General features: G+C 39.0%; 1 protein-coding gene across 3 annotated transcripts in view; it reads left to right on the forward strand.

The window, feature by feature from the left end:
* Nucleotides 1-737: 737 nt before the first annotated feature.
* Nucleotides 738-26967, forward strand: part of si:dkey-82f1.1 (DENN domain-containing protein 2A) — a 40081-nt gene continuing 13851 nt past the window's right edge. For 2 of the 3 annotated variants that reach the window (XM_008432762.2, XM_008432763.2), the window contains exons 1-4: nucleotides 738-1156; nucleotides 17003-17089; nucleotides 22568-23527; nucleotides 26239-26366. In XM_008432762.2, the coding sequence (XP_008430984.1) occupies nucleotides 17004-17089; nucleotides 22568-23527; nucleotides 26239-26366 (1174 nt within the window). In that variant the 5' untranslated portion in view covers nucleotides 738-1156; nucleotide 17003. Of the gene's footprint in view, nucleotides 1157-16979; nucleotides 17090-22567; nucleotides 23528-26238; nucleotides 26367-26967 lie in introns of those variants that run through there. The other variant, XM_008432761.1, reaches the window with a different exon arrangement.

The following is a 26967-nucleotide window of genomic DNA, read 5'->3' on the forward strand; positions in this document are numbered from 1 at the left end:
YCCCCCTTGAATYTGACACCGTTTAATAAAACTGACCTRATTGTACAATTCTGTAAATAGTTTTGAGCCAATTGATATTGGCAATAAGGACGTTGTCTTTGCTTGGTCCCAATAAAAATGTGTGGTTTACTGTATGACAAAAAGAGTTCAAGGTATATGAGTACTCTTTGTTTGAACACATCCTTTCTATACAGCAACCCTAGAAACAATGGGGGTGTGAAGGTTAATTGTTAATCCCCCAGCCATCAGTATGCATGTCCAACCTTGTTTCCTGGACACTTGCTTTCTCTTTCTCTTTTTCTTCGACAGGTCCATTGAGTTATCCCCGTGCTGTGGACTCCCCTGTTTGTATCTTCTCAATCAAGCTAATCCCTCCATACAACGTTTGTTTGTGTTTTTTCTTGTGGCTGTCGTCATTAGTTGGSACATCTCAACAAAGAGATAAAACTGATGGACATGTTGTCGTCTCACTGAGATAGTAAGAATTCCTCTTGATTGCCTCCCAGAGGAGCTTTTAGTTATGTGTAGTCGCTCTTTAARCCTTTTCCCTTCCTGCTCCGTTTCCCCGTCTTTCTTTTACCGAACGGGACAATTGGTTTCCCAGGTAACCGGAGCTCCAATCACCCGGCCAGCTGCAGATTAGCTTAGCGGTGGGGGGGCTTAGCTAGGTGGGGGGCGGTGATGATGGAAAATGGAGAGGGAGGAGAGAGAGAGAAGTTAGGAGGAAGGGGGTGGCTTGAGGGAAGAGGGGTGGGAAAAGTTTCAGAGGGGTAGAGAAGAAAATCAGTGTCATTTATGGATAGGACTGTGAGCGCGCGCAGACGGAGCCGCGAACCGTTTTAGCCTCGAGGCTGGACGGGAGAAGAGGGAGTCCCTTCACTCCGCTCCCCACTTTTCCCAAACTTTTTTTTTTTTTTGTGCTTCCTAAGCTGTGGCTTTGTGGGAGGTTCGGGAAGGAGCTATGCAGAGCGAGAGAAGTCAGAGGCAGGGGTAGGGGCGCTGGAACGGAGGAAGAGAGGAGAGAGGGGGTGGAAAAGCTAGTTGGTTTGGAAGAAAAGGAGCCATGCAAGTGGATGCTCTTCTCTGCGGGATCGGGTTTCACAAAATGAATAGCTACACCGAGAGAGCTTCATCGGGGCTCAACCAGCTCAGAAAGGTATAGTGAAATCTAAAAGATTTTATTTGTCACAGTTTTTTTTAAATCCAGAAAAAGTAAGAAAAAAACGTTTTCTTACAGTTGTACAAAGGCTTGTTTCTTAAAGGTTATGCTGGTGTGCATCTCTACCTTCTACTCAGCAGTGCTAGTGTAATTGCTTGCGCCTGACCTTGATTGTGTCAGGCTTCCTTTATCTGTGTAAAGAATGTGGGTCTATGCTTCCCTCAAGCAATGCTAATGGAAAAATGCTATAAGCTGGTTTCCTCTCTTTATTTTAGCTTTGTTTCTTCCAGTCTGATTTTTTTCCTTCTTTAAGACTTTCTTAAAACTTACACTGGGGGCTCAAAACAGACTCACTTGCTTCTCACTGAGCTGTTTGTGATTGCACCAAGTGCAGGCATATAATGATGTTATGATAGAGATATGAGCATTCCTCCATGCGAACAAAAGCACCTCTTCATGCATTGCTTGTATTGTTTTGAAAGGGCTTGCCTGGATGGAAACCTCCTCAGGGAGGAAGCAGGAGTTCACCTACAGGTGGCTGTCCATAAAAAAAAATCTCTCCAGTCAAAGAGGGCTGAAAGGGTAAAAAAAATGTGTTGTCAGGATGTTTTGATACTGAAAAAACCTCTGCCAGAGGGATTACGTTTAATCTCTACAATACAGAAAATTACAGCTCTTGTCAAAAAAAAAAAAGCACAACAGTAATTATCAATGTGTCTCTGTTAAAAATCTAAAAAAGCAACAACTTGGCCAAAAAGACCATTAAAAAAAAAGAGGTTTAAATGTTCACACAGAACAGATTAAGAGTAAACATTGTCTGCTAATGGAGTTTGTGGAGTTGTCATTGTAAACAGGCTCGACTTCTGAGGATTTCTCAAGAGAAAATGGAACAAGCAGATGTTTTGAGTGAGTTTTTCCCCATTAAAACTCGCATTGCTTTCGTAACTACTTCTAAAACTCACAAACACTTTCTCRTTCTTTTTTAAAATAAACTGTTAGTAGCATTATATTACTTTCGAAAAGCGCCAGTTAATTTTTCTCCGTTGCTACTTTTGGTGGTTTTGTATCTGACTTTTTATGTCGTGAAAAGAACCTCCATTCATACCAATTTTGATAACTATAAGTATTTTTCAATCTACTTAAAGCCTCCCCTTTTTTGCTCCTTATGTTACAATGATTATTATGCCTGAACACTTCAGTTTTAGACCAATCGCAGAGTGTTCAATCTGGCTTTTCGGGATACTTTTGAAGTAAATGCTTCTTCCATGAGCCCAGATGGGTACTGGACTTGTTTAATCTAGAAAATGACATACCTTTCCCAGCATTCAACCAGCATCTTCACAAGGGTTTTTGAATGTTGTTTTGTAGTTGATGATCATATTTTGTGCTCAAACACATCCATYCTTGTGTGTTTGGTTTGTTTTATCAGAAGGTGATTAAAAAACTATTTCATTTAGGAGCACAATCTTCTGTACCATATTTTCTCCTTTATATTCATAATTAGACAAATGAACAGCTGAAGCAGATCACAGATCAAAATTCCTTTGGTCCTCTAATCCTCCGTCTCTGCCTGATCCTGCCTTTTATTTACCTAGCAAAGTAGGAGTGAGATTTTATTGAACAGAGACAAGCTGACTCTCTGGAGTTACGGAGAAGGTTTATAGAGCTTGAGATAAAGAGATGGTGACGGTTTGTCTACTGRTCTGGAGGACTGTAAAGGCTGGGCTCTTATCCTGTCCTCTGAACCCACTCTGTGTTTATATGTGCCCCCGTGTCGAGTACCGGTGTTACTATCATACACCCACTCTTCTGACTGATTGGGTTAACTATTTGCATTTGGAGTCAAGGTCAGAGGTAAACTTTCTTCAGCAATGTGGCGTTCATGCCTCTTAATGGTTTCCATATTTTGTCGCATTGCAGCCACAAACTGTGATTTTTTTTTCTTTTACCAGACAAAATTATACATAACTTTTAAAATATTTTAAAAAATGAAGGTCTGAGAAAGATGTTGGTGGGATTTTTTTGCTCTGGTGCTGGTAATTATAAAATGTTTTGCCAGCACATCCCACAGTGAAACATGGTAGGGGGAGCATTGTGCTGTGGTAATCCGTTTGTTCAACTGGAACAAGAAAGCTGGTCAGAGCTTATGGACGGGTGGATGAAGCTACATTAAGCGCAATATTGGAAGAAAAGCTGTTAAAGGCTACAAAAAGATTTCAGTCTGGGTAAGAGGTTTACTTTCCAGCAGGACATCAAGCCTAGCAAGATAATGTGTTAAACTGGCCCAGTCAAAGTCCAGACCTAATATTATCTATGGCAATACTTTTATGYTAACCATTCAGCCTGAAATGAACATCCAGATTTTTACTTGTTAAAAATAATGATAATGATAAAAAACCAATTCCTTCCACTTCACTATTGTGTCTGGCCATTGGCACTATTTTATTATATTTATTTATTTCAAACATGACAGAAGTATAAAATCACACATCAACAAGGAATGCAAAAGACAMATTTTTTTGTACTACAATAATCTTAACATGCTCGAAAAGGAGTAGGAAGAAGTAAGAAACTTGTGAAACACTGTTATCTTTGTTTTCTGTTACATAAAATTCCAATATACATTGAAGTTTTAGATTGTGACATGAAAAAATAATCTGAAGAAGTTCAAGGAGTGTTAATACTTTTTGCAAGTCACTGTATGCCGTTGTAGAAAATTACTTTCTATTCTTGACACGATTTCTGGGTTTCTTTTTCTGTGTTCCTTTCAGGATCAGCCTTACATACTGCATATAATTTCCACATTTTCTCAGGCTTTATTTATTGTTTTTTATGTTTAAACAAAAACCTTTATATTTTTGTTGCACACTGAATACAGCATGTCTCAAGATTGTTTGCATAAGCACCAGCTAAACCCATATCCACAAATAACAGAATACTGTATCTTATCAGAAGAAAATTCTACAACAAATGCTTTTTATCATGTTGTTTCTCAATTTGGGATCTTTTTTTGTTTTGCAAATGGAGATCGTATTCATAAGTGATTGGTGTGACCAATAATTTGGCTTGATAACAGTAACTCTAATTACATGTGAAATTGTAGCCATAACGTGAATCACTTTCACAGACCTACAAAGTTAGAACCATGCTGATATCCATGTGTATTCATAGAAAGTTCTTGTGTAAATGTATCTGTTGTGGCGTATACGGGTTAGAGGTGTGCCGATCGATCGGCCACCGATCACAATTGGCCGATTTCCGTGAAAAATGTATGATCGGTGATCGCCGTGATCTCTTGTTGCCGATCACACAAACCGATCACCTGCATCTCATTTCGCAGCCTGCCTGTGCAGCTGGTCTCCTCTTTCCTTCACACTGCGCAAGCGCGCAGCAACAAATCCTAAGTGATGTGGAGCTATATCGCACTGAGTGAATGGGGAAGTTTGCGTGTTGCGGTGGAAAATTGATGCACATTGATGCATTTTGACCGCTCAGTCGAAATGCGACTGGTCTCTGAGTTTGGCTACATCAGGCTGGTGACTGAGTTTGGCTACATCAGGCTCACTGCTGTAAAAAAGACAATCAGATAGCAGGTAAAGCAGCGCACAGCTACAAATACTCATCCGGATTAGCATGACGGTCAGAAAGCTAAACAAATAACCCGCAAAATTATTTAAGTCTTCGAGCTGCGATGTAAGACGCTAGTTCTGTTCTCGCTGTTGAACCGCTGCTACGCAATACAGGTAGTAATATTTGACAGACGGAGCGCCGCTTCTGCTCCACCTGGTAGTGACTCTCACACCGAACCTCTGTTTAAAGCTGCAGCATCTAACTTAAAAAAATACATTTTACATACGTATTAAAACTTTCGCTGTCCTAACATGAGACAGATAATCTCTGAAAAAATAATCGATCTCCTCCCTGCTCTGCATAATTATCCCGCTCAGTCAGAAACAGCCAATCAGAACTAGCAGTAATCAGCTAGCTGCCATGCTATCAGGAAGTTTTCATTCAGTAACTCAGGATTGTTTATTGTAATGGAACCTGTATTTGCCTTTGAATRTWAAGTTTTATACTTGAATCTTTTGGCAATGTTGAGAGGTTTTATTTTGRCTTTTTGCATTATTTAGCCTCTTCAGAGCCTTCATATGTTTTCAGTCTGTTAAAGATAGTATTACCGATAGCAGTACAATTTGCACAATGCCTGTTTTGTTTTGTCTTTTTCTTGGAAAAAGCTATTTAAAAGCTTTTATCTAAATTAAGGTGAATTCATGGTTCCTTTTTCCACATAATGTAACCGTAGTGCTTATGATTAAAAAAATAATAATTATGTGATCGGTATCGGTGATTGGTATCGGTGATTGGTATCGGTGATCGGCCCTCCTGGGTGATCGGTATCGGCAGGAAAAAACCTGATCGGCACATCTCTAATACGGATTGATGCGTTTTACTGCTTATTGTTTTCGGCTCAGAATGGTGATGGACCTCAGAGTTTGGGGGCTGGGAGGTTTTACAKCCTGTTTTTAACGGACACCGTTCCCAGCAGCCTGCTACTCAAAAAGGCCAACCTTCTGCTGTCCCAGAGCTGCTGCTGCTGCTGCTGTTACCACAGAGATATACCCTGAAGGAATGCTTCTTGTGGTTATGGTCCATGAATTCCTCTTGTTATGATGGGGGTGTTTAGTGTGTAATATTGTTAGTGGGTTATGGATTTTGTCATGATCAAAAATAGGTCTCGCCCCCTCCTCTCAAGCACTCGCRTGGTTAAATCTTGTACATCCAAAACCCAGAGTCAAACGAAATCACACATTACTTCTGCATGCTATCACATTGCAATGTTGGACTAATTTATATTAACACTTTTCAATGTATATTGTTAGGCTTAGGGTGGTAAACCAACGCCAACCAAACAATGGACAAGTCACCAGTCCATTGCAGCTTCAGTTTGTCCGTTCAGTTAAATTTGAGGGAAAAAGTAAAGGTAAGGAGTCACTACGAAAAGAGACATTTGTCTCAACCCAATTCACATTTTCGCTCAGACACAACAGTCACCACGGTCTTGCCTTTGAGGGTGAAATGCTCGGACTCTTTTTGACATAATTTAAATGTCTCCTAAAACATTCACTCCAAAACAGTGCTGATCAATGTTGCCTGTACACAGTTGGGCTTTGTCATATAAAGAATGGCATTAAATTTAAAAATTCAACCAAATATGTACTACTCAAACACTGGAATGCATCAGTTGAATGAATGAATCCTGTGCATATTCATACAGCAGCTTTCTGTCACTACAGTGATGTATGTTTCACAACGAAAGTAGCTGTTTTTTCACCACAAAATACATGCTCGTGCCATCAGTAACTTATGATACAAGGTTTTGACACTAACCCTTAACTGTTTAATTCTATATGATTGAACTAAAGTCTGCATAGAGCCCGCAAGAGTCTCCTGTACCTCCTCCTTTGTACCTCCTCMTTTGTTCTTACAATTAAGTTGTTTGGTTTTATTTTCACTAGGCGGCATTTTAATAGACACAGCATGGTTAACATACTTAACCTAAAACAGAAGATGATTAGGCCCCAGCTATTCCTGTTAACTTACAGTTGAACTTAATATTATTTTTTTACTATCTTAGTGATTACCATCCTGCTAGAAGTCACATAGAGTTGCAGCCTTCTCTCCTTCCTCCACTTTTCCATTATTTTGTGCCCTCTTGCAGACATGACTGTAAGCGAAAAGAATGACGTTTACCTGTCAATTTAAGGATCTCTTGGAAAATGGCAATTAAAACAATTCTGCATCTTTAAGTTCATCCAAGTTTAACAACATAATAAGTAGATGCCCCAGATGCACTGCAGACACAGAGGAGGCTGGATTATAACAAATCACATTTAAACACTGTCTTGTTTAAAATTTAGAGCAGGGAAAGCAGTGGTGTTGCTGGTGATGTGTTTTCTCTGAGTTGTACTTGTAATTCTTTCTTCTTTAGAAATATTTTTGCTTCAGATGTTATGTTTTGTCAGATAATAACTTTAATTTTTATTAAAGAATACATTTTATTATTCTAAAGTAAATTCTTTACATTGGTTTAGTATGATTTGTGTGAGGGGAAACCAAACAAAAGACTCTGTTTTACTCATATTTGTCCAGTGGTGGCCTTAACCCTGGCTCACAGCTTTCAGTCAAGGGGTGTGTGGATATCAGTAGCGTCATCTCTTGAGTTTACGCTCCGGAAGAGCACTTTCCCAAGCTCTCGCCTTGTTTAGATCCCCCGAGGACTGGAGGGTGAATTATGAAAATATGTCTGTGCAAGCATACAGAGGAGCAGGGAAGCTTGGATGAGACAGTGGAGCTCTGYTGGGAATTCTCTATTGGAATCCTTTAAATATATACCAGGAAGGGGTAACAAAATCCGGAAAGAGATGAAGAGAGGAGGGTTTTGAAATTGGAGTTTAACTCAGAGACCATGGCTTGGAGGTGAAACTTGATCTAGACCCCTGAAGTTAATGTTTGTATGTTGAAGTAGCCAGTTTATGGCTGCAGAAATATTTGAGCTCACTTTCGTCAGACTTAAGCTTTTAGGGTTTTATGGTTAGGTTAAAAAATTGCTACCCGTTATTTTCCCCAATCATTATAGACGCTATCTTAGAGGTTTGAGACCTGCCGCGACCTTGCATTTGCTAGTAAGCCCAAAGTTATTGCAGATTTAGCCTTGGAGTAATCTTTTAATTTAACCTACATGTTTCATTTTGAGGTAATATTAATGTAGCTGCCCAGCCAGAGTCCCGACTTGAATCTTAGGATGGAGCTATGATTAGGGTGACTGCAAGGAGGCTTTCCAAACTCAAATGCTAGCATGTGGCGGGGCTTCTCATCTGACAAACAACAGTGACAATGTCTTCAATTGAAGTATTAAGTTTTTCTGAAACCTGCATTTACACCGTGGCTTTAGAAAAATCTCAACTTTTGAAATTAAACAGACTATTGTAGAAATCCAATAAGTAAGGTAGAAATAAGGTCTTCACGTACGACTACTAAGCTTACAGCCTTGGTGAAACTGAAACGCAAACATCAATTTTAATGTTGAATTGACATGATCATGTTTTAAAATAGATTTCAAAAATGTTATGCTTTGTTTAATTGATTTGATGTCAGTTCTCTACCCAAGACAAAAACTGTACACTTAGTACCCCAGGTTCTGCCAAAAAAGGATGTCAAAGATTTGTTTAAAATGTGGCCAAAGTAGGCTGTCCCGCTTATACCCGCTTGTGGGGATGCCGTGTATGTTCAATGGTTATTGGGCAGAAAAAAATAAATCTTATGAAGGTCTCGGTCGTTGGCTGGAGCTGCACTCATCTTTCAGATATGAGGGGAAACAAACGTGGCTCTTTGCACATAACAGAAGCAGTGTTAAACAGGCTGATGTGGGCCAAAGTGAGAGCAGTTTATTGAAAACGTGTCCTGGAATGAATTGGCAGCGCACATTGTTGTGTGGAGCCAGCAGGGTAATTGAGAGCAGATTCTGCATGAGTCAGGAGCTCTGCTGAGGGGTGCTCTGTATCTGTTGTGAGAATGGACTGACAAGTCCACGGCCGACAGATGCTCCACCTCTATACAAGGAGGAAACAAGACACTCTTTCCCATTTGAGCAGAATGACAGAGACCAGTTTACAGAGACTTTCTGGATACTTCTGGTACTTCACCACTATATCCCCTTTTCATCGGTGTTGTGTTCTTTTGTTCCCTGTCTTGTGCTTTTGTTATTCACCCACCTCATTGAGCCAATTTTAATGTGYTGTGTTGTCAATTGTTTGCTGGAAAAAAAACTTTTGTATGCAGTAATTCCTCTAATTGGCTGACTTGCCACCCTTTTAGATGATGTTTAACAAGGATTTTTTGGCTTTCAACAAGGCAGCATTGTTGAAAGGTTTCCCAGATTTGTTTTTTGAACTAAGACTAAGGGAATAAACACCAATGGAGTCTGAAATCTTTTACAATAAAAGCCTTGACCTAAACCTTGAGGATTGGTCATTTGTAAACTTTTGACGGGTGAAAGGAGTAGGAAAGGACAATGCCGACTGTGTCCGGAGCTTCCTTCCGCTGGCGGCCATGTTAACCATGCATTTGTAAAAACTGCGGCATTTTACAGTTGCAGTGAGAAGTTTGCTTTCACTCACCATGGACATGAATGTCATGTGSTGTCTTTAACGATGCATTCAAACTGATCTTTTTATAGAAAGCGATGGTCAGACTACTTTCAAGAAAATTGACTTAAAACTCGTGCACTGAATCATCATTGATCAACACATGGTCAAAATCACAAATATAGGCTTAAATATCTACTTTCAACCCAGATAAATGTCATTTAAAAGCTTCTGGCATAATTTAAAAAGCTGCCCACTCCTGTTGACAGAATTGGACAGCTCTGATCAAGAAATCAGTCAAACTTAGAAATATGGACAAAAAGAAAAACATAGCTTTCAGGTCTCATTTGTCAGTGTAGTAATAATAATAATAACAATAAATAATAATAATAGAAAAGTTAAAATCACCAAAACATTTTGAGCTGGTTAAAAAACTTTTTTTCAATAGAGGTTTGAAACCAAACTTTTTGAGACGTCATTTAAAGTAATATTCATCAGTGTACTTCCAGTACCCCCCTTCCCCCCCAGTGGTTCTGTCATCAGACACACAGACTGTCAGAGGTCCCTGATGTAAATTACCAAGACAATAATAAGCACTGCTAAGTGTGGGATTGGAAATGTAACAATGGGATGTATGTGTTATATTTGGAATTGCTTGATAAGCAGAGAAATGTGCTGTGAGAAATAATTGTTTGCGGTATCCCCCTTCGGTTCCTGTTTGGCCTCATGTCTGTACCAGTTTCAGTACTGTCTCACGTCCGTCCTATTTTTTACAATAAAGGAATGGTGAGTGGGGGGGGGGGATTGGGGGAGAAGGGAACGCAACAATGAGGACGAGGAGTTTAGACAGCATTGGAGTGAACATGAGACGGSTTGTACATAGAAAGTGTGCGATGGTGAAATGTAATTTCCAGACTTGTGACAGATTGTGTATGACAGCCACGTACATGAAAAGTTTCCTACACAGATTTGAGCACGCACGCATGGCCGTAGAGTTRGCGTGCTTGGCTCGAGTCCAAGGCCTTGCAATGAAATCARCTTGGGAAAGCAGCGGGGGCCCTGAGCATGACACAAAGACGAAAACAGAGAGAAGGACARCATGAAGGAACGCTACAATTCTCTTCTTCATTTGCTTGTTCCTCTCCCTCTCTACAGTTCCTTTAACATTTCTTTGCTTCTTCTGGAAGGAAGTATGTTGTTTTCCAACAAGTTCTAAGTGGTAATATACAGTGCCTTGGTGAGGTTTTCATATGCCTCTAACTTTTTCACAATTTGTCATATTCCAACCACAAACTTCACTGGGTTTTCTTGGGATTTTATGTGACTAAATTAAATTAGATTAGATTAGATTAGATTAGATTAGATTAGATTAGATTAGATTAGATTAGATTAGATTAGATTAGATTAGATTAAATGGAAAGCAACACATAAATGATAAAAGGAAGGAGACTGATGCACAGTTTTACATTTTATTGTTAAGCTAACAAAAATAACATGAAAATCTTGAAGGTGTGGCCTCSATTTGTATTCAGCTCCTTTTTGCTGCAGTCACAGCTGCAGGTCTTTTGGAATATGTCTAGAAAYAATTACATATTCTTTGCAAAAAATAGCATAGGCAGATTGGGTGGCAAACATTGAACTTTGATCTAAACCATTCTATTGTAGCCTTTGCTGGATGTTCGACTGTGTTTGGCTGTGCTGCATGTTTTCATATCCTGTGTTGCACAGTGAGTGGGATGGAAGTGTATTACATTGACCTGCCACTTATTGTTGTTAAGCCAAATCGTGTTGTTAAGCCTATCAGTTTGGTGCAATTGTATGTGTATAATTGGACCATGGGRTACTGTTGTGTTGCAAGGGTTAAGCCCAACCCACATACGGCGGCCTTAATCCTCAGTGTCACTGGTTTGAGTCCCGGCCTGATGACCTTGTCTGACCCCCTCTGYCATTACCCACTTTCCTATCAATTCACTATCAAATAAAGGCCACTAGAGGCAAAAAAAACTTTAAAAGAAGAAAAAGCAGAAAAAAAATTCAACATACAATTTGGATGATGGATTAGACATTAGACAACCCTCATCCTAAAGACATTCAAAGCCTGCAATATTGTTTTATAACTAGGGCTGTCGACATTAATGCATGTGATTAATCTAGAAAGTTTAACATGTTAATATTTTGTAATGCAGATGAGTGGCCTAAAAGCCTATTTCCTGCAGAGGGTTACTTCAAAMAACATGTTGAGCGCTGTTGTACGGTGGTCAACAATCCAGTGTCTCAAACCGAGTGAAAAAATGAGCGAGGAGAGTCAAAGTGATGTGCTCTGTGGCAAATTTAACTTTAAAAAAAAACACCACAAAAGAAATTTGGATAAAACCAAGACAGCATGTGTATTGTAATGATTAATTATCCTTTATCCATTTCTAAATTAGCATTTGAAAAAAAAAATTAGACTTCTTTTAGATATTCCTGAATATTAAAATTGCAAAACGGAACATGCAGACATTTTCGGTTTGAGACACTAAAATATTTTCTTAAACGATTTTTGAAAGTATGCGTATTTACTTATCTAGCTTACAAAGTCAAGCATAGTTATTAATCRTGATTGCATACAGTGCTAGAATGTGATGAATATGATTACATTTTTTAATCAATTGATAGCATTATAATCTAATCCTGCTTTAAACTTCTTCACAACTTTATCCCTGACTTGTCTGTTGACCTGCAAATGTCTATGCAATATGTTGCCAATAATAAAACCAGTAGATCATACTCCTTCCACTTCAACTATGTCTTACTCAAAATATATGTAAACGGCATTGAAATTTGTTGTAGTAACGTGATAAAATTAGCTTTGAATCAACTATCTGTCCTCTAGATTTGCAGAAAATCTCAGATCGGCTCAGGACAACCAATACAAAGAAGCAAAGGATTCCACGTTATCCTTTTACCTCCCTATGGCTCATCCTTATTCCTCTATTAGCATGGTCTCCCCACAACTTTGTAACCAAATAGCAATGAAGGAGGAAAAAACTAAAGTGGAAAATAAAAGAGAGAAGGGTGGGATAGAGAGAACAGCCAAGTTGGCCCTTCTAGAAGGAGCTAGGCTAAGTGTGCAGCAGTGTGTTAAATTGATTACAGATGAGGCTTTTGGAATATAAGCTGCACTCAGCCACATTCTGTTGGAGATGGGGTCCTCACTGAGCCTGSGTGCAGAAAGAAAGACAGAAACAGAAATTCATCACGTTAACGTGAGCCACATTTCGAGCTATTATGTTTGCCGAGAGTGATGCTTTACTTATCCTCTACCAACCGTTGATAATAGCAAGAAGTTCTGAGACAKTTTTTGGTTGATTTCTGACTTTAGGAAAACTCCACGACGTTCGTTGTGGCGGTGGGGGTTGGGGAGGTCTGTCAGAAACTKTGTCCTTTTTAGGCATTTAGAAATGACAAGGTGGGGAAAGTGGAGAAGTTTCAGAGCAAACAAGCAAAGAATGAAGATGATGTAACGGTGTTAGCTCTTTCTGCAGGGGAAGGAGAGCGACAGAGGGGAGGGGAGAAGTCTTTATGAGAAGCAGCTGTAGGGAAGATGCAGGCAGGCGGGCAGGCAGGCCTCCGGAGCCCTGCAACACCAGCCCGCCCAGCAGCTCACTGACAGCATCTGGAAGCTGATGATTAAACACACAAATAGCACCACCTGCATCCAGTGTGATGAAGGTGATTCCTCTTCAGCTGCAAAACACTCCTGCAAGACTAGGAGTCTTTGCTTTCTGAGCAACTAAAAAAGGCTAACTGTGCAACTGATAACAATGGGAAAATTGACTTGGTAGCAATGCTAACAAGTCAATTTTCTTTTGAAAAGTTTCTTTTGTACTAGCTTTCATTCTGTACATACTAACTTGAATTTAAGTCTATAATCTTTGACTGTTTCCCTTCATTATATTGGTAATCTAATGTTAGCTTAATTTATTTTCTAAAACAGACAGTGTTACTTGTGGAATCGTTTCCAAAATGACTCACTCTGGCAGCTTGTGAGGGAGCGCAGTAAGAAAAAGAAGAGGTTTTAAAAACATTTAAAATAAGTTTTTCTCCAATGTTTATGAACATATTTTACATGAGGCCTAGTTTGAAGAAATAAAGTGCATTTAATAGGACATCAAGAGCTGCCACAGAATAACGCTATCTATATTGGCATGATGGGTTAAAATAAACACTTTGTGATGATGTAATCATTACATTTTTTTCTTTGCATAGGTTTTGTGATGACTACTGCAGACTACGAAATGTTCAATGTGTTATACACAAACAATGGTCAATTAATTATTAGTTAAATAAATTAGAAAATAAGGCCACATCCACTGCATCGTCAGTGGTTTTGTGCATTCAGCGTGAGTGAATTTTCATCATTGCATGCAGACAAAGTGCATGCATAGTGTAGCATGAGATTAAGTCACATTACTATCCAATCATTGCAGTGGCATTCGAGTAGCATTTATCTAAATTCTTTGTGTTTGTGCTTAGGAGCACTGCATATGTACCATCAGTGATTTGGATGTGTCCCAAAACATTTTGCAATTTTCTTAGCAGGAGATTAATTCACACAAGATGCAGCACCAAATGTGTAGGAAGATGAGGCTTGAGGAATATTTAGATATCTGTCTTACAGACACCAAGGGTACATAAACATTTTGTAAAGGCGTGATGGAGATGTTAGGCGACAGATGCAGCTGAGATGCTGTTTGAAAACATTTTCTCCTAAAACCTTTTCTGGATGAGAAATATTAACGGAAATGAGCTAATAATGTCACAAAAATGTCATCAATTTAGTCAGAAGATTGGATTTATCTAAATCCAATTAAAATAAAAACCTGACCTGATTGAGAAAAATGGATGTCATTTTTTGAATCAGCGGTGGAAAATAGTCCTAATTCAGGTGGAAAAACATAGACGACTTCCAAAAAATAGTGTAATCTTTGTATTTCCTAGTACTGGTTGAAACTATCTTAGGGCTTAGTTTGTCATTATTGACATTAAGGCCTTCACTTTGACCTTTCTTTCCTTTTTATAGTGAGCCAAAATTTGAGTTTTTCTTCCATTTGAGGCTGTGAGTTAATTCATCTCAGTCTCACCAACAACTCTAGAGGCAACATGAGATTTCTTGAATTTAACTTGTGTTATAAACTGAAATATTTCCTTGGATTACAATCAGAAAAAAGTTTAATATTAGAAAGTAATTGAGATTCTAAGATATTTTCAGCTGCTTTCCCATCCATCCCGCTGCTGTTAATAATAATAATAATAATAATAATAATAATAATAATACTGCTTCCATTTCCTGTCACACCTCACAGGGCAGTTTGAAGGGGCTGGATGGGACAGGTAGAGGTCCTGAGGTCCCAGTTTCCCATGATGGTTTTCTTGCCCTCGGCAGATGGCTTCCCTCGGCCTCTGTATTGTTATGATGGACATGTTGCTCTGGGGGGTTGGTGTTAACAATCGTTGCTAATAGCTCAAGGAGACAAAAGCCTATTGTCCCCCCATTTTAAAAAAGTTTCCTGAGTAACGGGATGCTGAAGACCTTCTGATGTCGAATTTGAAAACCTGCATATATAATTGTCATTTCCTGTCAGGTTGGAGATATGTTGATGATGACAGAAAGTCAGGAAACGTGTGAAAATGACCTTTGAAAGAAACTGAGATGCGCCACTGAAATGCTTTTTCTGTTTGGACTGAAGGTTTCTAAATAATGACAGGACATCCTAAAAGCCTGCACTTTTCACTGCAACAATATACTTTTATTATTCTTTGCATTATTCACTTTCCTCTTAAGTTTTGACAAGGCCTGTCCCTCTTGTCCGTTTTTCCCATCTTCCCTTTCTCTTGGAGACATGCTAACCCTAAGGACACCCCCAACCCACTGCCATCCATCAGTCCTTCCTTCCTATATCTCTGATCTCAACACTGGGGGAAAAAAAACAATAAAACAACACATTTTTAACATGTTAATAAAACATCTAGAGGGTATTACACATTTTTCATAGTCCTTGTTTTCAGTCTTTTTCCATGCTACATCTCTGTTCTTGCGTTCTGTGTTACATTTGTGGAAAGAAAAAATAATCAGTTGGGGAGGGAAGAAGGGAAAAAGAAGTGGTTGATGTTTCTCCTCAAACATGTGACCCCCACTTGGCTCACAGCTGAAAATAATTTTGGCCTACAGGCCTGTTGAATGCTTGACGCAAGCCTTCCTTCTCCATTTTCTTCCCTGCGCGGCGGCTTGGCTTTGGACTTATGGGGCAAAGACAAACGAATGAATAACTTGTGCTGTAAGGAAAGGCAAAGGTAAAATATGACAGACAAGATCTGAACTGTCCCTTTATTGTGGATAATAGCACAAGTCCAAAACTCTGTGCATCATTAGTGTGTGAACTCTTACCAATCGGGACAACGATCAGAGGAATTAGGGCCATATTCCCTAAATAGTTAAAAGTGCAGGGAAGAGAAGTGTCAGGGTTTGCTGATGCAGGTTTATAGAAAAATAATTTTAAAAAAGACAGAGGGGGGATCTGGGCCAGGCAGTGCTCAGGAAATGTTTAACAGCCTGAAAATACCCTGCAAAGTATCTCGGCACATCTGGAAAAAGTCACACACATAAAATCCATTCGCTGGACTGCCATATGGATTCTTGGCGAGCTCTGTGTGGGACTGCAATGCAAACATGTAGGCGTGTTTTGAATTCTCTGTAAGATTACAAAGCACTAATGTGAATCTGTGTGCGTTTACCGCAGAGTAAATGCTTAAATACCACATGGTTCTGTGCCTTATCCCTTGATTTTGGTAGAACGTGGAGTTTTTTTCCTACTACCTACCGGTTTCTTCTTTTTTTTTTTTTTTTAGCCCAAGTTAGCTTTATTTGGATCTTACATTTGGCTCATCTTTTAAATACTTTTTGAGCATCTTGTTTTACACTTAGTACCATATACTTGCGTGGCAAAAAAAAAAGAAAAAGACAAACATAAATCAAAAGTTTCAAAGCACATTTCAATTGAAGGAACCTTTTCAAAAATGTGTTTTCATTATGTCCATTTAAGAAATCTGGCAAGGTAACGGCAACATGCTGAAAGACAATGGGCAATAAAGTTAATAGCACCAATCCTACCTCCCATTTATGTTTTTGTATTTCCATATAATTACAGTGCATCACCCAAATACCAACACACTTGATTTTGTGACATTACAACCAGAGACTTTAATGTGTTTACTTTTATTTCATGTCAGTGGAAGGAGAATTTTACAAAGTAGTGTGCATTTGTATTCAGCTCCCGTTATATTGATGCCCTTAAATAAAACCCAGTACAACAAGTTGCCTTCAGTTGTCACCTAATTAGTAAATAGAGTCAGATTTTCATTTGCAAAATAATAAAATGCTTGTAAAAAAATTATTTCCACTTCATAATTACTCTGCTTTGGCCTATCACATGAAAAAGCAACAGATTACAACAAAGTTTTCCATTGTAATGATGCAAAATGTAAAAAGGTTCAATGTCTTTGTAAGGCACAGCATGCCATTGTCTGCTGAATAATGGTTCATGCTGTGTTTCCAACAAACCAAATGTCCCCCATTTACATGTTGTTTCTTTCAAGAACCTTGCCCTTCATGCAGCTCCGTGATACCGTCTGACATGTTCTGCCTTTGTGTGTTCAGGATGCCAGCTGTTAGCACCATGACCGGCGGAAGGGCCCTGCTGCTCTGTGCAAACACTGACAACTGTATTTACCAATCAGTCAACGGGTAGGTGCTTCAGATTCTGAGAACTTTAGTCCTTGTGGAATAAATAAATGTAGTATTTATTCCACTACATTTATCAAAATAAAATATGTGTCCCAGTAAAAAAAAAAAACTGACCCTAGGAAACAATCGTGGCAGGGAGGAAGTTTATCCTGAAACTTTGGGATGAAGTTTTGTGGAGGGAAATTTCAGCTGACTATACAGAAAGAGGGAGAAAAATCTGTAGTCAGTCATACTTTCAAGGTTAAATTATTTATGTTGGAGCGTTTTATATAAAAATAGAAAAAAATAACACTTTATGTTCACACAAAATCAAGCTCCACTGCCTCCTTATGATCCTAAAGCCAGCTGCAGAAATACACCACTCAGGCAGAAACAATCAATAAGAGCGAGCAGCAACATCCTAGCGCTGTCAGTCTACTTTTGTTCTTGCTCCTCTCTCCCTTGCTCTGATTTGTTGTTTCTGACTGGGAGCTGTGTATTTCTGCACATGACAGTAGAACCACAGAGAGAAGACAGAAGAGGTTGATGTTTTTTTTCCCACAGATTACTTGTCTCATATTCTCAGGATATAGTAACAGTTTTAACAAATATGTAATAAAGATATTTTCATAAAAGTTATCTATTGCAGCTTTAAATACTAAGGAAGCCAATCAAGAGCACAGCTTTTCAGGAATAACAAAGATTTTAAAGGTTTAACCTTTTGAATTAATCTTAGGATAGCTGTAAATGTTCCTGTTCCTTAAAGTTTTCAGTAAAACAAAGGCAGATCAAGAGAGGAGATTATCAATCTGCTGGTTAGCTACTGTTGGTTAATTCCTGCTAATGCTGCCCAGTGCCTCTATCGCTCCTATATAAAGTCCCCTCTTTCATTTTTGCTGTAGTTATTATGCAGTGTTTTTGTGTTTCAATGAACCATTAGCTTACTGCATCATTCAAAGCCCACATCTGTTATCTTTGATGCCCTGGACACATTTTTTAATCCATACTCTTCAGTTTTATTCTGTCTTTAACACAACATTTAATGTATGGGCAATCCTTTGCCACATTCTATCCCATTTCCCCTGTTTTACTTGTCTTGCTTTGTTTGACCTAGTTCTTTTTTTCTTCCTTGTTGCTGCTAGCATATCTTGAAAGAGGAAAATAAATGTGGCCACAGTTTAAAACCCTAATGCAAAGAAGCAGCTTCTCAAAGAACAAGGAAATTTGAGTTCTCAATCTCTTCAACTCTTTCCTCAGATTTCCTCTAGATTATACAACTGTTGGATGTCTAATTTAGCATCGTCATCAAAACTCAATCAGCAAGTCCGCCTTTCCTCCATTTGTTGGTGGGAAGCATTTGATAGGCTTTGAGCCAAAACTGAGCTTTATGGGTTGAGAAGAAGAAAAGGAGAGATGCATGTCTACACTTGGGCCTCTGCACCCCTAACCCCCACCTTTTCTTTTTTTTTTTTGCATACTTTGTCTCCACTCCATAAATAGCTGTGTGTGTAGCTCATAAACTTTGACCCTTAAACCCGGAGTTCAAACTGTCATAACCCGGTGACGCTCCGGGACTGACTCGCAGCTGAAACAGCCTCCTTTTATAAGTGTTTTCTATACCCTTTGAAGCTGTTGTAATTATGAAAGTCTTAAATAATTTCTTTTAGGGCAAGTGAGGAGTATTTGTTTTTAATCTGCATGCTGAATCTAATCTCTAAAACCAATTATAGTTGTACCGATCAGAATTTAGTGGCTGGTTTCAAATTGGGTTTTCAGCAAAATACATTTTTTGAGCTGTTGTAAAATATATGAAAAATAGCATCATTTGATGATCATGATCGCTTCTTGGAATGAAGAGGAATTGATAAGGCAAAGACAGAAGACGGTCTGGGTTTCATAAAAAGCTCAAGAGAAAAGTCTTGTTCAGTCAGTCACAAGTGATGAGCTGGGGATCTATTTTCAAAACTTCAAAATAATGTCTTACCCTATGCACATACATTTAAAAAAATCTAGATATCTAGATACTTTTTATTGTTTCAAACAATTCTTGGACCATTTACTGCATGTCCTCCCCTTCTGAGCTACAATTGAATAAAAACCAATAATGCCACAAAATCCTTTTAAAGGAAAACTCTTACCTTGCTACCAGTAACAGCCAAATTTTCCTTTCTGTAGGCCACAGACACACTTCTTAACCAACCAGGTTGTGTGAGTGGCAACAGAACGCACTTCTCCAAATTATTGTCGGAAATGTCCGGCAACCTAAGCACGGATGATTCAGACAATTTGGGCTGCATTTGATGTTTCACATCTAGTGTGGGTGTAGTTAATTTATATGAAACCTCCAGACCAGGTTTACTGCACTTCATTCAGTTTTTACATTAGTTATAAGCCATTCACAAATGAGCCAAGACACAACTCTCTGTAGCAAAGGAGGGAAGACGCCTCCCTTTGGGGAAGACAGATATTTAATTGAATTTATTGTAATTTAGAAGGCAGATTATGAGGCCAGTCACATGCAGAGACACGGATTAGACTAGCGGTTCTCAACGTGGGCAGTACCGTCCCCCAGGGGGCGTTCAGAGGACGGCAGGGGGCGCTGGCGGACATTTTTACAAAAGGCGGGCGCTGAGATTCCTCTGGGGGGCGTTTGGTCGAAGTTAAACTTTACACCTTAAATGCACAACAATGCCAGTGTAGACTTTCAGAAACTTGGTAAAACTGTATTGTGTAACATTAAATCATGCTTGGCTGCAACGATATAGATGGCAGCTCTTCTTCTATTCAGTGTTTGTAGCTTATTGGCACAGCTCCGCTCCTGCTAGTAGCTTCACCGGCGCATCAGTTCAACTTTACACCAACTGATGACGTTGCTGAGATTCACTTTGTCTGGTATCTTTTGCCAGTTCTGTGATCATGTTAACCAGCAATTTATATTAAAAAGTGTTTTATTTCCGTTTGAAAGCTGCACGCTTCCATGGAAGAACAACAGAAAATCTCTCTTGTAAACATGTGATTACTAAAATCACGATGCCCTCACTGTGTATCCCTCTGAAAAATTWACCCATTTAAATAAAGAAATCMMGAAATCCCTCCATGGGTGATACCACGATAGAGAGCGTTCATTTTATAGCGTTAACACGGTGCTGTAAGTGGTCCGGTATGAAACGAGGTGATAGAACAACACAGCACTTTTAAATTTCAATAATCAGAATACTAAAGTTGTTTCCGTTGTTTTATGTCAGTCTGCCTTTTCCCCATTGATACGCTTCCCGACCGCCCTGCACCTTAGGGGGTTAATAAAAAACCTTAGGGGGTTAAAAAAAAAAGACGCACACATTGCGCAAAACTCTGAAACAGGAGAAGGGACATAAAACGGAACGACGAACTAGATGTGAATTATGGCATAAAAACAGAGAATCCGGCACTGAACAGTGGAAAAAATCAACACATGATGTGAAACACATGACGATTAGGCGGCGCAGCAGGTGATGAGTGAAGATTACTGATGRTCAATAAACGATAAAATAAATCTAGCAACAGGAAATTAACTAAAGTGGACATAGCAATAAACCAAGAGAGAATAATACAAAGGAAACTAAATAGAAATGAATGAAGAACAAAATGCAAGAATAAACTAAGAAACTAAAGTAAACAGAGGAATAAGCTGGTATGGCAAGACCTTTCGAGCAATAATTAATACAGAGGACTGTATGGCAAAAATAAATGGACACTATTTCAAGATAAAAGGTCAAATAATATTGTTGAAGTGCCATGGGTTTGTTGAGACCACATCTAATACTGAGAATAAATATATATTACAGACCATAACAGTAAAGAACTGATCACTTATTCATGTTTTTAATTAGATTTGATATATTTATTTCTTCAATATTATTTTTCATGTCAGTGTTAATGYCATGAGGCTGATGACTCCATGACACTTTCAATTTGACTCATTGGGATTTGATTAAGAACCAGATTTGTTCTTTGTAATTTCCATGCAGTAAAACTATTAATCTATAAATCAATAGACAGGTCTATATAAAGATATAATCCATGTTTCTGTCTCGTATTTGTATGGCATTAAAAGGATATGGAACTTTAGTTTTTCCACTGAAAGCTCTGGTTTGCACAATAAATGACACGAGGGTGAAATTTTATGGATGATACTCTGATGTCCCATTCTCCTGAAGGCAGCACAGAGCTGCACCACCAGAAACCGACAGAAACACTGAAGAGAAGAAGAGCTATGATTAATGTAGTTACAGTTCCATCCATGTTTTAATGTTGCAGAGCTCAGTCATTTGCAAATAGTTCAAAGTTTAAACTGGCATGTTGTACATCTTTTATCTGGTCATTTTGTGTAATATTTAACAACTAGAAAATGGCAAAGAATAAGAATATTTTTTCCACTCTGATTGGCTGCTGTTACCGATTTTTACTTGAATGTTCATTGCATTTTTTTGTAGACACCTGTGAAAATAATTTCTATTCCCATGGCTTTTTTGTTCTCTGGGAAATTATTTTTGACGATAAATACAGAAACAAGCATAAAAATCAAAAACATCTACAATAGTGATAGTAATATTAGTGATAAAATAATGGTCAGTGCAAAGTAACCTGCAAATTCTTTGGTGGGGGGCGGTGAGAGACCTGGATGAAGGCTAGGGGGCGCTGGCCTAGCCTTTCTCAAAGGTTGAGAAACACTGGATTAGACCATTTGTTGAAAGAAGAAAGTAGACCAGAGACAGCATGTGTAGTGATACCCAGACCGACAGTCTCCGAAAGATGCTTTTCAATATTGAGTGTACTAAAACTTTAAATGTTTTTATCTTCTAATAACGTAAAAAATGTGACTAAAATATCAGAGTTACATACTCTGATAACTTAAAAAAAAGTGACCCTACTGCAACTTAAAGAAAATAGTTTGAACCTCAAACAAAATTACTGTGATCAGTAATTTTGATCACAGTAATTTTGTGATCAAAATTATGCACATAATTTTATTTGGCCAATAAAGCAGGAAGAGCTTTTTTGGCCAAAATTATGTGCATAAACAAGGAATTTGACTTTGACTTCAAGCACTTAGGGAGTTCCAACATTAAGTATAAATATCTAAACATTAGAGGAAAAAAAATACAGGGTAATATGAACAGTATGTAGAAGTATTTTGTCAGTACAGCCATTTCTAGAGGGGCAGCTTGGCCATTGGGAGGATTGGGAGGTTTCCCGTATGGCCGGTGGTCAGTATGTGTTTTATTTTGTGTGTGTGCATGCGTGCGTGTTATGTCAGTGGTATTTTTTTCATATACTAGATTCTATCTTTGAGCTTGCAAACTGCTGGTCACCAGTCAGGGCCAATCGAGCTAAAAAATAACCTGTTTGATTCTGGACACCGACTAATTTTTTGGTACATTTCCATACAGAATGATTACTATTCAAATTGTTGAAGCTTTTCATAGTCTGCATTCAATGTTCTCTTCATGTCTTTTCAAGGCTCCATTGTTGTGGCTTGAAGGTTGGGGAGGCGCCATCGTCTGTGGTGCCCCAGCCTTCAGAGGTGTGTGGGTTACCAGGGGACAGAGACAAGAGGCACACTCTCAGTGATACCTTAGGTCCTGACACCATGCTGACTCAAAGGAGAGCTGCCACCACGAAGGAACCGCAAATCCCCACCATGGAAAACGGACTGAGCCACAGCAAGAGCTCAGCGGGAGCCAGGACTGCCAGCATCCGTGATAAAATATCCCAGTGGGAAGGCAAAAAGGAGTCCTCCCATGTGGCTGCTACAGGAACATGTCCTCTTAGCACAACGCAGAAGGAAGCTGACATTGTAAGGAAAAAGGAATCTAAAGCTTCAGACGTCCAACGGACAGACAGCAAGAGGTTTGCTAGCTGGGAGAGGCAAGACTCAGGGAAAGAAAATCTCGGAAAATTTGGGGATTCGAGCCCTAAACATCAAGACGGCACAGCAAATGCAGAGAAGTGTTTTGCTAATAAGCCTACTGAACTCCAAGACAAGAAAACAGTTTTGACTCATGTCAAAAAACTGGAAAAAGCCACGAAGGAAGTTCCCCATAAGCCTTCACTGGCATTTCCAGGGAATTACTTCTGCCCCCCATCAAAGGAGGAGTTGGAGGCAGCAGAGAAGAAGGCCAATGAACCAATTTTTGGGACTTTTGACAAGGCTCGACCCAGTGGATTGCAGAGGAGACGGGATGGGGAATCTGAGAATGAATACTGTGAGCCCGGTGCTCCTTCTATAAACCCCTTACCTAAACCTCAAAGGACTTTCCAGCATCACACACAATCTACGGGTTCGAGTCCTTGCTTTGGAAAGGCGAAGAGAACCCTGCCTCCGCTGCCCTCTATTCCTCCTCCACCTCTACCCACATGCCCTCCTCCAGGGGTTTGCAGAAGACCTTGGGTTGACAGAGCCCGGGACAGCAACAACAGGTAAGCTTGTGCAAAGAACAAGAGACTATCTCCAGCTGCAGACATCCAATCTAGACCTTATTACGTCCACCTTAGATTTACAGTCTAACGTAGCCCAATATACCCATTACAAAAACAGTAACACTTTATTTGAAGGGGTGTACATAAGACTGACATGACACTGTCGTAAACATTCATAAAGATTCCTTCATGTTCATGACAGGTGCTATGTCACGTTTACCACTGTCATGTCTTATGAACACCCCTTCAAATAAAGTGTTACCAAAAAAACTTTCAGAAGTCTAAAAATCAAACTTTGTTTTCAGCCTTCTTCTAGACGGTGCTCTGGTTAGTGGAGCAAGAAATTAAACTCTAAGGCCTCCATGCCAAAGGCATTATGTAGCTAAAACCCATCATTGGCCCTGTCAAAATCCAGACCTAATCCTATTGAGTGTCTGTGTTCACAGATACTCTTCATCAAAACTGACAAAGCTTGAACTGTTTTGCCAAGAAAAAAAAAAGGCAAAAATATTCTGTCTATATGTTCAAAGCCAGTGGTGCAGTTGTTTGCACTGTTGCCTTGCAGCCTGGGTTGGAATCCCGACCTGGGGTCTTTCTGCATGGAGTTTGCATGTTCTCCCTGAGCATGCGTTTGTTCTTTCCAGACACTCTGGTTTCTTTTCACAGTCCAAAAACAATGGCTGTTAGGTTAAAATGAGCTCAGTTCTTGGATTTGATGAATGCACTCTTTCCAGGACACCAAAAGTATATAATCTTTAGAGGACTTTCAGAAGGGCAGAATTACTGCATGTCAAATTTTAGCCTTCTGGGTGAAAATTATTGTGCAACTCATTTGGTTGCTGCAGACATCTTTCTTCCTAAAACTCTTTTCTGCAGAGGTTGACTTTTCTGAAGGTAAATTAAGGGAATCTGATCTAGAATCCCAAACAACTCCACAGTATTTGAATTCATGTGGTTGCAATCAAATAAAGAGAGCTGTGCAGAGAAACCAGAAAGCAATGTGGCTATAGCAGTATTGGATCACATCTATTGTTCAGTTCCTCCAGTGGCTTGCATTTTTGTTTGGCCTTGGATCTGTTACATTCCATACCATATGTGGAGGACTTGCTCTTCTCAAACCCGCTGTGTCAAACCTTTTATTTGGTCAGACTGTCTCCCTCATGAGTGTTCACCGATACAAAGATGTATGCCTTTGAGAAAATTAAAATACCCGTTTCTGGTTCAAGTGGTGATGGCAAAAGCACTTAGTGAACTAGGAGGTAAACAGAGAGTTAAACAAAGGTTGAAATTGAAATACGTGTTCAGTCACAGAGAAATGGACCTTATGTTGCAAAAGTATTCGTTTCACATTTTGTCATTTTCAAACCACAGTTATACACAAAAAAATTGAATTAATTTAATTATTTATAGAATCACCTTCCTCTTCAATTGCAGCTGCAAATTTTTGTTGGTACTGTATGTCCCTACCAGTTTTCCACATCTGGTGGCAGACCTTTCTTTTTTTTTCTTTTTTGCCAACTCTTTGCAAACTCAGTCTGACTGGACAGAAAACATACATTTTCCAGTCTTACAGAAAATCCTCCATTGGATTGTGACTCGTCCATTTGAATTCATAAATATGCTTTGATCTAAACCATTCAGTTGTGCCTCTGGCTGTATGCTAAAGGTTGTTGTCCTGCTGGCCATTTAGCCCTACAAAACTGATCAGCTTCTAGTCCCTATCGAAGACCAGCATCACCGCAACATGATGCTGCCACAACCGTTTTTAAAAGCGGGAATAGTCTGTTTAGTGTTAGTTTCCTGCCACACTTTTTTTCTTTTTTCTTTTGCTGTCCAAAAAACTGAAAAGGAGAAAATTACACCACACTTTTCAGATTTTTAACTGTAAAACAAAATTTGAAAACCATGTGTCATGTTCTTTGTGTTTTTCTAGCCCATAAATATGGTTTGTGGTTGCCACATATTATGTTGGACTGTATGACACTTTGACATGTTTAGACGTTCATTATGATTATATTTGAGTTTTTGCAAGTATTAGAGCTGCTCAATCTGATTTTTCTAGCCATTTTCTTTGTCAAATCTTTAAGACGTTGAGAAAAAAAAACGGCATTCAAATTATTTCTTTGTGCAAATCCTGCTGCTGCCGGCTGGTCGTACAAGACATACATCATCACTGCATCACTCATTCGACCCACGAGAATATACGAACCTACTCTAACTCTGAGATTTCTAAAATAGGTTTGTAAATTAAGCATGTTCCATAACAATGAGAGGCTAAAAACTAAAAAAAAAAAGGAAAAAATAATCAGAACAACTTTCCTACTATATGTTTAGCCTTTTTGCTATATGTCGAAAGCTTGAAGTCTTTTCAAATGAAGCAGCATGAGTAAATGGTCAACATTTTGGAGTAGACTATACATCTTCTTTCCAAATGGCTTATTCCTCTTTTTTGTGGTTCCCCTAACTTAATTTTCAAACACCCGACTGATGCCGAAAGTTAAGGCTCAAAGTCAACTTTGAGCCTTAACTCTCTGTATAACTACTTCCACCTCAAAGAGTGTCATTAGCGCAATCCATTAGCATTTACACTAGATGGACAGAAATCTATCAAATGGCAGTATTTTCAAAAAGCCTGAACTTGGCACACTGGGGTGTTTGGAGAGTTGTCCATTTAAAATAAATGACAACCTTTGTGCTTCTTTATCCAACAGGAAGTCCTATGAGTTTGAGGATCTTCTGCAATCGTCTACGGAAAGCAGTCTGGTGGACTGGTACGCTCAGTCCAGACTGGGCCTCACATGCACTTTATCAGAAGAGAACGTCTACGAAGACATAATGGGTAAATAATTGATATAACACCTATTTTTTCCCCCTCTTAACCAAGTGAAATCGGGCAAATTGTTAAATATGAAACATCTGCTGTTTAGCATTTGACTTCAAAGTATTACCATACGGACAAGGCAGCATATGAATCAATTTAGATTTGAAACAACATTGTGGGCTTTTGTTTATCCATCATTTTTCTGTATTTAGATGCACTGCGGTATTTTATCCAAAGTAATCTTAATCAAGGTCAAATCTGTGCAGTATTGTGCATGAATCTACGTCAGGTCAGACGCAGACATAATGAGAAAGATTAAGTGTCTTTAGCTCTGTTTATTTTGCTGCTCCGATTTTAATTTACAGGCACGTTGTTTCGTCTTTATTAGAAACTGCATGTTCCTTCCTTATTGTCTCTAGTGTTGTGGCAACCCCACCAAGAGCCTGTTTAACTTCTTAGCGTACAGTAGTAGCAGTGTTATATGATGTTGTCTGCTTTGATCGGACGGTGTGGATCCCTGGATTAAACACAATTTGTTCACTTTGGGTTTCATCTGAGTAAATAATGTTCAACAGGAGCCGAGTTTGCTGGCAATGATTAATCAACATTAGTTAAACTT

The sequence above is a fragment of the Poecilia reticulata genome, linkage group LG16 (genome assembly GCF_000633615.1).
Source record: "Poecilia reticulata strain Guanapo linkage group LG16, Guppy_female_1.0+MT, whole genome shotgun sequence".
NCBI classification, from domain to species: domain Eukaryota; kingdom Metazoa; phylum Chordata; class Actinopteri; order Cyprinodontiformes; family Poeciliidae; genus Poecilia; species Poecilia reticulata.